Source organism: Artibeus jamaicensis, unplaced genomic scaffold, assembly GCF_021234435.1.
Source record: "Artibeus jamaicensis isolate MK-2021 breed Jamaican fruit bat unplaced genomic scaffold, CSHL_Jam_final contig_518, whole genome shotgun sequence".
Lineage (NCBI taxonomy): Eukaryota > Metazoa > Chordata > Mammalia > Chiroptera > Phyllostomidae > Artibeus > Artibeus jamaicensis.
Genome location: NW_026521870.1, coordinates 3,744,393 through 3,760,257, shown reverse-complemented (window position 1 = coordinate 3,760,257; position 15,865 = coordinate 3,744,393). Strand labels below are relative to the sequence as shown.

Below are 15,865 nucleotides of genomic sequence, written 5' to 3'. Positions count from 1 at the left end.
TTTTCTTACATAGATAAATTCTAACAGGGCAAATGTAATTGTAGTATCAGAAATGGTTTTAAACTAATACATATTTTCAGGAAAAAATTATCCTAGACTATATGTGTGAGCTTACCTATGTCACATACATGAGGTGAATGATTCTGTATTTTTAGTGGACAGATTGTGTCTGTTGCTGTATAGTTAGCATATTCTGGGGCTGCCAGAAAGCATCTCATCACTTGGTATGTCCCACATATTAGGAAGAAAAAAGTCAACATGTTGGAATGAAGGGCATTTGAAGATGTAAATGTCAGGTAATTATTGATGTCAGTGCTGGTGGTTTGGAATGACTTCCATTTCTGGCTGCTCTGTTTCTTTACTGAGAGAATGGTTTCGAATTTGGAAAATTCTATGCACAGGCATTCTGTATATTTTTTGCACCTAATAAACAATATGTCTTCCTTTGATATCATTTATTTTCTGCTATTACTTTGGGTGGAAATATAGATTTGTTGAAATATACGAGGGACATTGTTTGGAGAATAATAACTTTAATAATCCAGTTCCAATACTGTTTTTCTGGCATCTTCCTGAGGCTGTAGCAGCAATTAGGAGACAACTGAAACGATGAATTTAGAAACTTCAGAAATATTTCAGTATATAGTTTGCAAATATATTAACTGCTGTTTGAGTAAAAGGTGTTTGTATTCCACATATGCATACCCACCTAATGTTATTTTATGTGGTCATGGTGGTTCAAATAGACTGATGAACTATAACTTCTAGAGTCAAAAGGATTTGAAAAATATGACTTTTATTACTTTACAGATTTCCTATTTCTTCTATCATTAATTCTTTGTCTTAGCTCAACTACCCTAATATTTTTTAAACTAATGGTTTTAGTAATTCATATATTTTATAGATATTTTGATTTATAATTCATTCTTTCAAGTATAAAAATATAAAGAGCCTTAGATAAATCTTAATACTTTAACACAATTATCTTTAAATATTTATCTTTAATTTAATATTGAATAAATCTAAGTATTAGCTTTCTTACCTTATGGCCTTACTTATTTTTCATTAGATTATAATTGCAAATAGTCTCAGAATTATTTCTGTAACAATAACATAATAATTATAATAATAAAAGAAAAATACCCAAAGTATTTAAAATCTTGATGTCTAGTTAAAAACATCTACACATTTTTATAGAAAATAGAAATTGCTTTGATTTTATAAAGGGAATAAAACATTAACTGTGATGTTTATTTTCTTTTAACTTTTATCACCGTACTTATCTAAATTCATAGTAATTTAAATAACAAAAATCTTTTCAAACCTTGAAGACATACTAAGTGAAATAAGCCAGCCACAAAAGGGCAAATATTATATGATTCCATTTACATGAGATACCTAGTAGTCAAATTTATAGAGACAGCACAGTAATGTGGGTGCTTGCCAGAAGCTGGACGAATAGGAAAATGCAAAGTGGAAAAAAAATCTTGCTAGCCTTTCAATGAAATATACTATGACATTTCAGTGCTCGCTCAGGAGTAACACGTACCTTCTGCCTTCATTCTAAATAAAAAGGAATTAAAGAATGCATGTTAAACACTGAGCACAGATCTGATAAACAATTATTATCTCAGTAAGTGTTATATTTTGTTCTTATGGCAGTGGATGTTTCAGAAAGTCAAAAGAGCAATGTGAAATAATGCATCTTTTAACTAGGTTCCTGAGTGTATTTCTGACAGAATTAAATTACATGTTTAAAATACTTTCCAACATTCTTTATTAAGAAACTTTTTTATTCTAGGAGGAATTGTTGATAAGGATCTTCGTCACTACCTCAACTTACGATTTCAGAAGGGTTCTGTGGACCATGAACTTCAGCAAATCATTCGTGACAACCTCTACCTCCGCACGGTGCCATGTGAGTGCAACAGACAATGTTACTTTCTATGTCAAGGAATAAATGTTCAGCAATATATCCATTGTTTAAAAGAAAAGTTCAATTCCTCTGATTTTTATGGTGGGCATTTGGAACAGAAAACCGATTTGAAATATAGAAGTTTGACTGCAAAAGCTTATAATGGCAGTTGTGTGGTTTATGATGATGTAGCCAGAAGAGATGTATGATTTTTCAAGCTATAAAATCTAACTTACTTCTCCAGTTAGTATTGAGACATACGAATTCTAGCCCAGGATGTTACTAATTCATAATGAATCATGTTTGGGGTAGAACTCCAAACCAGGAAACAGGTAAGAATGCAAATTTATTAACTGAAATAGCTATTTTGTGAATAGAACCTACATAGTAAACAACTCCCAGCTCATCTCTGGTGTGCAGCAGGGGAGTCTCACAAGTGAAAAGAAAATTCTCCACTGGAAGGGGAAGCTCAATGACCTGTAACTCTTAGAAAGCAATGATGTTGAGTGTTGGGTACAAATTTCTTATATGATACCCATAGAAATCCACAATCCCTGATTAGGAACAGGTGCTAAGATCTAGGACCTGTCTTGAAAAATTCTTGAATTGTCCTAAACGTATAAAAAAAATACCTGTTTCCTCAAGGTAAAGTCCATGACCTCAAGAGACTTTGCAGTCTCTCAGAAACCCTGATCTGAGGCTGTTGTGTGTATTCCTTTTGTTGTAATTCTGCTCTAATAAATTTTCCTAAACTCAAAGGTATGGTCTCTGAAAGGCTGATATTTAAAAAATGAAAAAGAAAACTCAGCTAGAATAAATTATTTATATATATATATGGTTCCTGGTATAGAGCTACCGGAACTATGTAAAAGTGTATAGATCACGGATGATTATACTGAAATGCTGATAAAAACAGGGAAGTGAAATGAATAACTCAGCACCCAACCCTTTTCCCCTGCACATGTCCTAGGAAGACAGACTGTTGCCATTGTCACACTGATTGTTCATTAAAAGAGATATGCCAGGGCACCACTATCAAATACCCCTAAATGAGAATGCATGTGGACTGATATCTTGTAAGTCCAAACAGTACCTCTGTTGGTGGTGCTAGCCAAGTGGACTTTAGGACTCTTCCTGTAGAACTAGAAGTTGAGAAAAGTGCACTCTTAAATTTGTAAGTTTCACATTACACTGATGTGCAGAAGAAGATGGATTAAAGTCAGTGACTGAACTGTTTATAAAGTAACAGGTGGACTCATTTTCAAAGCTGTGATGTTGTCAGTGAAGCTGTGTAAATTTATCTTTTGTGGCATGAAAGAATGGAGACATGAAAAACCAAATAAAGATTCCGGGCATTTTATTATGTTTTAAAGCTGAGGGAAATAGATAAGAGGCTGACATTCAGAAATACGGTAGTCCTAGCCAAGGCAATGACATAAATAGGTCTTAATTAAATATGAAGATAATAGAAGTACATTTTGTATTAGTTAATTAACTTCTTAAATAAGTCATATTTTTATAGTACCAAAGAAATACTATGAATGAAAAATAAATATAAGAATAAAATAACTGGGCTTATATGAGTAAACAGAGAGAGTTTCTTGATGTGATTTCAGTACAAGGTCATAAATTCAATTAGAAATCCTTGAATAGCTCCTATAAAGGGGGTGACTAGAAACTCAATAAATGCAAATATTATACTCATACAATTATTTTTTTAACTTGTAGGCTCATAGACAAATCCAATAACACTATTCACTAACAATGCTCTTAACATAAAAGTAAAAAAAAAGAAATGTAAGATAGAGTTGATTCTGATTTATATTATCTATAATCACTTTTATACTCTTGAATTGGACGTAGGCAACCTACTATCTTCACTCAGTATATATTTTAATAAAATATTCAGATATTTTTAGATACCATGCAGCAAAAGTGGACAGTAGTATGAAAAATCCTGCCATTGTTTAGGAACTTAAAAGCACATTTAAGCATAACTATCGGCCTTGGGTATGGTGTGTCATTTTTACATACTTTCTTTTGTCAAAAAATTCTCATGGTTTTCATGAACCCAGAACCATAAAAAGACAATGTATTACTGAAGAGCATGTCACTGCCCTTTAACACACATAAATTAGTGTGTATACCTCTGTTTAATCTGTTCATGGCACCAGGAATAAGTCCTGCATAACTCCGTGGTAACAAAACTGTAGTCAACTTGTAACTATGTGAGGGTGGTCTGACTTTTGCTAAAAGATGTAACTGAGTAATTCAGCTCACCACCACCACCAGCTATAACTGGGAAGAAAGGAGCCAAGTCTTAGGGCTCAATTTCCTTGGTGCCTAGTGAATAAGAGAGTTCTGGAGTGAGGGCTCCAGAGACTCCCTCCCCTCACACAAGACACATGCACTCAGCCCAGCTAGCTGTGGACAGCTTGGCTCCTCTGCCCTCTTCTGAAGAAGTCTGGTCCTGGCTGCTGGCTGATTTCTTATTTAAACTTGGGAGGGAGGTGGGCAGTCCATGTTTCTACTGGGCCTTAATCATAGATAATGCAAAATTCCATTGATCTCTTCCCTGACCATGAACAAGGGTTGACCGCATTTGGCCATTTCATTTATTTCCCTAGAACATATCTCAAACTGAATTCTACAAAATCATTTTTAAAGCTGTGTCTCTGGGCACAGAAGCAGAACCTGGGCACCGAGACAGGGTTGCTGGGCACATGGCAAGCACGAGTGCACACACATCTCACACATACGCACAGAGAGGCTCTCGTGATATCAGTCCACCATTCTTTCAGACTGAATCATGGACAAAAATATGCTTCGGAACACTCTTGTTATTTTCTGTAGAGGACTAGCCAGTGGCATGGTTTATATTCATTAAAAAGCTAAATTTGTACATAGGCATGTGACTTTTAGTTGCTAACTGTAACACTTATGGGGGTATAAAGGTCTTAAGAGGATCCAGGTGTTCTAAAATGAAAGTTAGTTTTTAAAAATGAATATTGTGAATGAAACTTTCTACTATTTGATTTCAGGCTATAAAGAATTTTTTATGTAATGGAACTTCAGGTAAAAGGAATAAATCATAATGAGATAAAACTTGTAATGTGGAATGCGATAAATACTAACCAGGAAAAATATTTGTGGATAAAGAATCCAAAAAGGTTTACAATATCCATCAAAGGTTTAGAATTTCAATTGCTTTCTCTTCAGTACTCAAAAGACAATTTCAGAAGCACTAAGTTAGCAGCATCTATTTAGAGTTTACATGGGATTGTTTTATTACAGCATGCAATGTGTACAAAGTTAAAGCAGTATTTATGTGTTATTCTTTGCATAATATAGGTCCAAAGGATGTGAGGGAAATTAGTGCAACTAATACAGAAGACTATTATATTCCTTTTCAAATCTTTAAAGAGTAAAAATGGAGTTTATTTTGGTTTTAATATTTTACTAAACATGATTGCATATAGTTAACTTCTAACTCTAATCAAGCTTGATTAAATTGAATATTTCTCTTAAATATGAGAAAAAACAATCACTTCTGTGGAGTGACTGTTCACTTATTTATGGAGCTCTGTCCTTTTTATCCTTTATATATATTAGAGTTACAAATTCATTTTTGAGGTAGGTATGAGCACAGATGCATATTTTAGATAGTTTTTCCCATTATACCAGATGACATGAGAAAGGACTTCAATGACTAGTTTTTAAAGTTTCAAAATGTAATGGAAGATAGTTAAAATTAAATATTAAACTTATCTCCCAAAATCATACTTTTTCATTTGATGAGATGGTTTTATTGGGAAATATTTTAAACTTATTTGAAGACAAAAGAAATACCAATGTATACCAAATAAAAGACAAATAGTAAAATTATAGTTCTAAAGCTATTCCATAAAGTGTTAACAAAATGAAAAACATAGATTTAAGATATAAAAGAAATTACTTTTATGAAAGAGACTACTGAGATGTAACTCACAATGATGTTTCCACAAATTTAATAACTTTGTTTTAGTATAACTCTACTGTGTTAAAAAAAAAAGCATTCTCAAGAATGAAATTGTAAATTTTCTATTATGTTTTTTAATTTCTATATTACATTAAGTTACTTTTCATGGTGAAGCAAATAGAAACAGGAAAAGTATAGGAACTGTGTCCTTTTAAGATGAGCAGTTACCAACACATCCAAAGGTACAGCTACCCAAGGGGTCAACATTCCTTTTCCCAAATTATATATTCCCATGTAAGACTATGGTCAGAGAGGATTATTGAAGAGAATCTGGTGACCTCATATCTATAAAAAAGTATTAAATTAAAACTAAGGTAGAACTTGACGGTATAACACACGGAGGGAAATAATTTTAATATTTTAGAAAAAAGTCAGTGGATTTAAACCTTATAAAAATATGTAATATTCAATAAGGCAATATGTTTTTGTGGCCATGAATGAATCTACTAATTCCTCATAATTTTCATCACAAATAAACATTTCTAAATATGTGGTCATTATGGAGAATGACATGAACCTGTGGATTATCTTTCTTCAATGAATGAAATTCTCTGAGTTGAAGGTGATCAAGAACATGATTAAATACTCAGAATATCTTTACATGTAGGTCTGTGTGCTGGGACAATTCACTGAACACCAGGTGACATGCAGGCACAGGGCTAGCGAGATCAAATCCAGTTGAGTTTTAAACCAACATATTACAACTGTATATTAACATCTGTGTCAGACTTAACCTTATTGCTTCAAGTAAGAATCACCAATTTAGTTTTTTTGAAGTTGTCTTTAGAGTGTTAGTCATAGCTTTCACAGTTATTTCAGAATCAAGTTGCCATATTTTTGTTCTTTGAAAATGAATTGGACTGTTAAAAATATCCTGATTTTATGTGGTGCTAAGTGTTGATAGGAAGGGTTATTAGAGAATAAATAAGTTATTAGCTGTGAGCCAAACAAGAAGGAAATCTATAAACAAATTAAACTAAATTCCATAAGGGATTTATAAACTCTTGGAAAGCTAGACCACAAGAAACATTTCAAAAGCTTCTAAGCAGTAGCAAATACTCACAAGAATTCTAATCTACTCATTCATATGCCTGTCTGTTATATTTATTAAAAACGTGTTGTTACTTTAGAGAAAGCAGTATGAGGTTTACACTCCCCCTCTTACCACTAAGAATAATAAGATCTAGTTTCATGAAATATACATAAAAGTGCATAGACTTTCCCTTTTTCATTGAATAAAATGAATGCATCTTTCTCGGGCAGTTATTAGCATTCATTTCTTTGGCTGACAGAGTATCCTACAGAAGAACACTAGATTCAAAATGTTGCTTAAAATGTAAAGACAAGGTATATTAAAAATATATCAATATATTAAATATTACTAGATATTTAATATACTTAATATGTTAATATATTAACTGTTTAGTATATTAATATTTACATTTTATATACTTATAATGTTTATATATTTATAAATATATGCATTTATATTTCTACAAATACAAATTTATTTATGTTTATATTTTATATTTTATAATATTTAATATATTAAATATTTGATATGTAAATATATTAAAATTATTGTATTGATTTAACTATTCGATACCACAGGGCACTGGTTTTAGAATACAGGAACATATCTGGCACATGCACACACAAAAAGCAATAAACACCAACAGTGAACAACCTTACTGATTTTCAAACCACATAAAATTCCCTTTGCCTTGACTTGATCAGCTCTTTTTGTGGCTGTGACCCAATCTTGCCTCTTAGGTTTCCCCTTGTGGTTTGTCTTTTTCTCTTCCCTCTTCATATAGAGGGGCTTTCCTTAGGACAGCTGTTTGAGAACCACAGGTGGAGTAGGCAGATTGTAGGCACACTGTTGGCCTTCACTGGTTCTAGCAGCTGGCCCAGAAAAAGAATTGCAGATAAGTGCCTGAAGCCATATTTTTGTACCTCCAGAAAAGAAAAAAAAAACAACAGTCATAACTTTCCATGGAAAAATAACTTACCTTCCAGGGTCTTCAGAATCTGCTCCCTGCAGACTTCAAAACTGTAGTCCAGGGAGGCACAAGAAGATCAGCACATCTCACTCTAGGCCACTGCATTTTTTTGAATGGAAAAAAGTCAGACTCTGTAAGGGTCAGAACTATGTAAGTTTCCGAACTCATTTGACTAGTATGTAGACTCTTGGGTGATTTTGTAGCTGAAGGAGACCTGCAGACAGATGGCAATGGGCACTTTAAGGGACTTTAGGGCTTCAGATTTGTGAAGAGCGCTCAATTTCTGATTTTAATTTACCTGGTCAAAAAAATAATAAAAAGGAATACTAATTGTGGTTTCTGATACTCTATTGTCTAGTGCACTAGTCAAATTTATTTACACATTACAGTTTAGCATCGCTGGAGCAGGCTAGCAATAACCCTTGGCTTTACCAGTTTGGCCACGGGTTGCTATGGAAAGAGCACTCATTTAAGAACTGAGAGTAATTGGTTTGGGACTAGGTTCTGTCACCAACTAACCATAGGACCTTGGCAAAGGCTTTTTTGGGGGGGTCCAAGGAGAGGGAGGGAGAGGAGTAAAATGAACTTTAACAGTTATTTCTACTGTAAAGTGATTAAGTTTTCTATTTTGCTGCCTTGTTTTCTTTATTTTATCATTATTCAAATCAGTTCATCAAATGGCTTAAATTATTCTGTGCATGAAATGCCATTGATATTGAGCAGGCATAAACAGCATATGAAAACTGAAGATATGTCAAACAGCAGACACTTCAGGGGGGAAAAAAAGAAAAGCTGGGTTTAAATTAAGTGCAGTCCTGGGTATAACCAGCCAAGCATGTACTTTCAGGCTTTTGTATGAATGTTAAGTTAAGGATGCCATCATAACTCTGATGTTCCTTGAAACCTTTCACTAGTGATGAAACTCTGAAATATGGTCTAGCTTTAGTAAATGAACGGGAAAATAAACATAATGAGGGTTACAAAGCTTGTAAAATTGTTCTCCTTTGAGCTGGAATATGTAATGAGTTGAGCTGTGACATAAAGACTTCTGAAACATGAGGTGTATTGTTATGAAAATGTGATTGTAATCTTTGTGATAAGATGTTTAACACAAAACATAGTGTTTTCTAATGTTGAACTTCAATAAATATCATTTATGCAGGTGAAAGGCCCTGGGCGGATGCCCAAATAGATCTAGTCAACAGGAGTTTAAATCAGTGTGCAATCAGGACAGTCAGCAAGCAGTTTAGGAGAGTCGGTAGGATTTCTCATGCAGGATAATTAAAAGGTAAGACTAATGTAGGATTGACTGTCAATTCAATTAAGAAATACACATAGATCCTTCTTTCTTAGGTGAGTCAGAAATTTAGAATTGGGTCAATTCCCAATTAGTTTCCCAGTTTTTATTCCAAGATTTTTACCTTTCCTGCTTACAGGCTAGCTTGAAGAAATGTTGCTTTTTATGAATACAAAGTCAGTAAGTATCTGCACAGGCTCTGTTGGAGTAGAGCAGAGAGCTCTACTGAGAGTCCTACTCCAATGTGCTGTCCCATACAGCCGTCTTGTGTGCATAAATGATAATTGCTTAACTAGTTCTCCAAAGAAAAGACAGAAGTGGGGAGCTAAAGCCAAGTGATAGATGATAGATAGATAGATAGATAGATAGATAGATAGATAGATAATAGATAGATAGATAGATAGATAGATAGATAGATAGATAGATAGATAATCTCACCTCTTCCATTTTTTTGGCAGGAATTCTAATTCCTTTCCTCCTCTTTTTAATTGTTAAACACTGATGAAAAACTGAAAATTAGTAATGGATATGAATATCTGAAGGAAACTTGAGACTTTCTGTGCTGAATCCAATTCATCTTAACATTGCCAGTGGGGAAATGGTTTATGAGTCTCTGGCCAGGGCCAGTTGCAGGTTCAGGACATGAACAGAAATCAGAATAATTCTTTAAATTAAAGCAAATACTATTTACTGAATAGTTCCTATGTACAAGAAATATTTTTCATAATTTATCTTATTGAACCCTCATAGCATGCTTATAGGTAAGTGTCATTCCCACCTTCAAAGACATATGGAGAAACTGAGGCTCTGAGGTTAAATAATGAACCAGATACCAAGCCGTAAGTGAGTGGAGAAACAGGGATTCTATCCCAGGTGCATCTGGCTCCCAGTCCACACTCTACCTGAGAGAAACTCTGTGGTGGGAGCTCTGGGGAGTCAAGAACACCATAAAGGTGCTTTAAGTGGGGTTCAGAGATGCTCCTGGGGTAGAAAATTAGGCAAAGCAGAGAATGCTGCAGCCTGACAGACTACGTACTGGAGCCGACATGCTCTCTGAACAGCATGAATGGAGTTCCATCAGAGAAAAGGACTTTTTTTTAACCAAGCAGATAGGGACAGAAGTTCCCATAATTTAAAAAATTGTGGATAATTTATCAGAAAAGTTTTCAAGGAAAGGTCTATTGATTGACTAGCTTTAAGTCGATTATTTTCTTCTTGATATAAGCCTCTCGATTGGTCATTAATCGATCAAGTACCAAGTTGTCATTGCTTTAGGACATCGTTGCCAGAAATATTGGAATATAAAATGTCTAAGGGGAAAAAGACATATTAATTGATCAATGTACTAGTATAACAATTAAAACTTTTATCTTGTTATAGGAAGAGAAATATGCAAAGAGGTCTGCATTTTCTAAAAGCTTTTTTTCATTTCAAACTGTGCTCATAAAAACTTATTTAATCTCAGCTCCTGTACCTGCATTTCATACTCAGAACCCTAATCTAAATTTAAAACTCTAACAATGTAACACTCTGTAAACAGGTATTTATTAAAGTCCTCAGGTTCCTCACATTGGTGTTCTATAAAAGCCTTTCTTCTACAGATGAAGGTGAGGGTGGCAGGGGCTCAGTTAGGGGGAGGCAATGAATTAACATTTACCAAACAGCTAAATGCAAGGACTATAATCATGTCATTGCAATTTGCATTCTCTGAAAACTGTTTCATGGTTCCTAATGCTCAAACCAGGAAACTTAAGCTGAGGAAGTTTAAAAATCCTTCTCCAGACCAAAACTACTAAGTGGATGACAAGGGATTTGAGTGTCTAGGGCTGTCTGATGCCAAAACTCATTTTTTGGATTTATCATGTTATCTCTTTAGTCACTAAAGCCCTGATGTCCCTGTAGTTCTGAATGGCTTATGAGAGGCCTAGAAGATAGGAGACTGCTTGGATTTATATCTAAAGTTATTACCTAATACTTCCATAAAAGCAAAGAAGTCATAAAAATGGATAGCAAATTATGTAAGATCACTAACACATTCACACCCACAGCTACTGCGTAGGAGCCCCACTGGTATCATTCTTCCAAGGGCTCCAAAAAGGCCAAGGTCAATAGATGAGTGCTATTAGTAGCATTCCCCCTGTTCTTATCTGGAGGTAACCAGGGCTATTTACTTCAGAATGACATTTTAGTGGGGAAAATGGCCCTTCTCTTGCTGAAGAGAAGCACCACTTTCCCATCTTGGTGTTACTGGTGCTCCAGTGACTCAGCTGTTACCTGTGGCCCAGGGCTGTGACAACTTCTCAGATCCCAAGTCCTCCAACTGGCTCTGCGAGCAGAGTTCACGGTTACACACTTAACACAATGTCATTGATCCCAGGAACACATAGAATGACATGTCCATAGGGGTCCTCCCAGCTTACTTATTCTCCCTGGATTCTGGGTAAATGCCCCAATTCTAACTCAAGGGATTTAGGTCAATATATACGTTTGATATCTAGGGCCCACTTAAACCATTAAGGAACCAGTGAAGAGGCAGCCAAACTTCCTTCTCTTTTTATTGCTTTCAATGTCAAAGAATTATATGATTGGTTTTCAATTCCATAAAGCAAAACGGTGGGTAATATGTCATTCAGAGTTCAGCCCAGGAAATAAAACCATGCAAGGTATTTTAAAAAGGATGAGATTTAGGGGATTGGCTGTTTAAAAAACTGCTGGAAAAATGTAAAGGAGAGGGTTGCAGAATAGGTCCTCATGAATAACAGTCAAAAGATGTAGAACTGCCTTACCAGGGTAACTGCTACCTCTGAGGCCTACAGCTTTGATTCAAAAAGTCAGAATAGAGAAGATCACAAATTTCACACAGCCAGAATTAAGAAATTGCCATTGTGGCTACAATTACTACAATTGTCTCTTCACACTGAAGAATCAGGCAGATGGAGACTAGACCTGTGCTGCAGAAACCATCACATCTCCAAGAAAGAAGATACCATCATTAAGCATCTTCCCCTTTTTAATGATAAAGCAATAGGCACATGGTATCAGTGTCTTAGAATTATTGCTCTTTAAATACTGCTCTATGTTTTATATCTTTATAAAGTTAATTTATACTCAAATACTAACATAAATAATTATCATTTATAGTGAAAATATCTACAGTGCATTTTTAAAGTAAGGTTTTTACTTTTCTAGTTACACTCAAGCTCTTTTTTTTTAAATGGGGAGTGAAAATTCTGCCTCTTTTTTGAGGGGGAATACTTTATAAAGTATATAATTGTCTAACTGCTATGCTGTACACCTAAAACTAATACAAAATCATATTGAATGTAAACTATAATTGAAAAAAATTTAAATCCATCTTTGATGGATGCTCTATGTGTTATCTTTTTTTCTTGAATTTTATTTTTGTCCAATTACTATTACTCAAGCTCTTAATGATTCATGTACATTATAGTAACTGGTTATATCAAAGCTGCCAGGGAGATACATTTGTTTTTTAGAAAACCAAGATACTTATTATCAGTGTATTCTGGAATTGTTCTACTTTATGTATAGAATGGGATATTTTAAACAAGTGGAAGAGTCTTGTTCACTTTTTGTTGACAATTTTATTATTAAAAGTATGAGTATAACACTAACAAAATTTAGTTCATAGTCATATTTCTCACATGAAAAAGCAATTGACAAAAATTGCTTTCAGGACATAATTGAAACTTGGAGCAAGAAAAGGAATCTTAATTAAGAGTGAGGAGCTGAATATATTATTCGAAGCACTACAAAAAATTAATTGTAGTTTGAAAGATGTAAGATGCTTCCAGCACTAAGTGGTACAACATCTGTGAAGACAGGTCAATGTTGGCAGCTTTCTGTAGGTCCCAACGTCATTCCTTTACCTCAAAGTTCATTAAGGGGTCCTGCTACAAATCTTTTGGCAGAGTGAAATACATAAAATATGCACAAACAAGGAAAACGTGATCAAGTGCAATTTGGAAATCTTGTATTTAAGCCAGTTTGGTAGACCTAACATTGACTTTGGAAGAGAGACATCTGATTCTTTGAAACAAATATAAAATTTTAATTGCTATTATCCTGTAGGTTGGATGTTATTTTCCTACTGATGATGCTTATATCCGTAAAAGGTTTTCTTTAAAATTCATTGGTTGTGAGAAGTGCGGTTGTTAATTCAAAGTGTCATCAATATACCTAATAATAACCTGTTAAATTCAAAGTGATTTTTATATATTGTAACTTTAATTCGGTCCAACTAACACTGAGAGCTGCTATGTGCACATGACCTGGTAGATGCAGGAAATATGGAATGATTGACACACGAGTCCTGAAATTCTGGTCAAGATGGCAGATCAGTAAACACAGAACTGTATGCACTTCTCCCACAACCACATCAGAATTCCAACTAAGCTATAGAACAACTATCATTCATAACCACCAGAAATCCAGAAGTTCTACAACCCGGGATACAAAGAGAAAACCACATCAAGACTGTCAGGTGGGGCAGATGTGGAACAGGCTGATCTAAACCCATCTGTGGTGAATAAAAATTGGGAGGGGTATCTTGGCTGTGGAGGTCCCCATTGAAGAGCAAGGGGTCCCAGCTCCACACTAGAATCCCCAGCCCAGGCTTCCAGTGTTAGGAAGAAAAGTCTCTGTAACTTCTGGCCCCAAAACGCAGCGGGAATTGTGGCCGAGTGAGACTGAAGGCTTCTGGAGACCCAGGCTTTCCCCCTTAAGTCCAGCTCATGAACTTACCCAGACTCACTTGCTCTGAACTCCAGTGCTGGGGCAACAGCTGGAAAGGCACCAGGGCCATACAAAGAGAAACTGACTTGTCTGGTATAAAGGCGTGAGCTAGAGGGCACCTTTCTCCCAGACAGAAGGGCAGGCAGAAACCATTGTTCCTTTGATGAGCCCTGCCCACACAGAGCCAGCAGGTGGGCACCATATCTGACAACAACCTGACAGCACTGTTTTCCCCTCCCTAAAGATTCCCTGAGACCCTTCCCCACCCAACTTGTAGGCCCAACCAAGCTGTTTCCACTGTTTTTTCTATACAAATGGCCTGTCAAGGCTCATGCTTCGCACTTTCCTAAAATCTCTCAAACAAGCATCATCTGGCTTTGGTGTGCCACATCCCTCTCACTAACTGGCCCCAGGCCTGACACTAGCAGAAGCCAGCTTTGGTTCACAGCTTGGCCTTTCCTGAGCACAGCTATACCTAGCAAAAGTAGCATCCACCTGCCAATTGTTCTGTAGCTCATGCCACCTAGCTCCAGGATGGACATAGGGTGCAGCTGACTTTAGTCTGCACCTCCTAGAAGGCCCAGTGCCACCTCCACAAGCGACACACTCAAGGGGCAGACTCACTAGGAAGTAGAGCCTTAATCAAGTTCTGCTCTATGGGGTGGGCCCCTGCACAGCTGATCCTCCACAGTGGTCATAGCCAGTCCTTGCAGGCAATTTGCCTGGAGATAAATCCCTCTCATTGACATGCCAACAACAATCAAGGCTCATCTACAATAAGAGGGTGTACATGGCCCATGCAGGGAAGGGGGCACCTGAACTGCCTGCTGGATGATTGGGAAGGATGTACCACTGGACCCTACAGAACCCCTACTGCATAAGGCTTCTCTACCAAGCCTACAAGACCAAGTTTTATCTAATACATAGAAACCAAAACAAGGAGACTGCCTAAATAAAGAGACAAAGAAACATGGCCCAAATAAAAAAATAAGACAAAACTCCAGAAAAAGAACTAAACAAATGGAGATTAGCAATCTAGATGCAGAGTTCAAAATAATATTATAAAAATGCTCAATGAATTTAGGGGAAGAGTAGATAAGCTTAGTGACACCATCAACAAAGACAAAGGAAACAATAAAAATGGCACTAGAAAACATAAAAAAGAACTAGTCAGAAATAAAGAATATACTAACTGAAATGAAGAATGCATTAGAGGGAATCAACAATGAAGCAGAAGAAGCAGAGCACCAAAGCAGAGATTTGAAGGACAAGGAAGCAGAAAAAACCCAATCAGAACAACAAAAAGAAAATAAAAAGAATAAAAAAATAATGAAGATAATATAAGGAGCTTCTAGGACAACTGCAAGCATACCAAATTTCACATCATGGGGATGCCAGAAGGAGAAAACAGAGCAAGGAATTGAAAACCTACATGAAAAATAATGACAGAAAACTTTCTGAATCTGGCGAAGGAAATACAAATACAAGTGAAGGAAGCACAGACAATCCTAAACAAGGTGACCCCAAAAAGGCCCACACCAAAACATATCCAAATTAAAATGCCAACAGTTACAGACAAAGAGAGAATCTTAAACTACTATTACAAGAAAAATTGAAGTGTCTTTTTTAATATGGGAGTGGGGATGGGAGGATTGGTGAAAAAGATGAAGGATTAAGAAGTACAAATTTGTAGTTACAGAGTAGTCACATGGATGTACAATGTAGTATAGAGAATATAGCCAATAACATTTTAAAAATTATGTATGGTGTCAGATGGGTACTATATTTATTGGGGTTATCACTTAGTAAGTTATATAAATTTCTAATTTCTTTATTGTACACCTGAAACTAATATAATATTTTATCTCACCTGTAAT

The 15,865-nt window shown here is 35.5% G+C and overlaps 1 protein-coding gene across 3 annotated transcripts in view; it reads left to right on the top strand.

Moving 5' to 3' along the window:
• Positions 1-15,865, top strand: part of MAGI2 (membrane associated guanylate kinase, WW and PDZ domain containing 2) — a 1,409,833-nt gene that overhangs the window by 414,503 nt on the left and 979,465 nt on the right. For all 3 annotated transcript variants that reach the window (XM_053668925.1, XM_053668924.1, XM_053668923.1), the window contains exon 2: positions 1,802-1,918. In XM_053668925.1, coding sequence (XP_053524900.1) covers positions 1,802-1,918 — 117 coding nt within the window. The remainder of the gene's footprint in view (positions 1-1,801; positions 1,919-15,865) is intronic.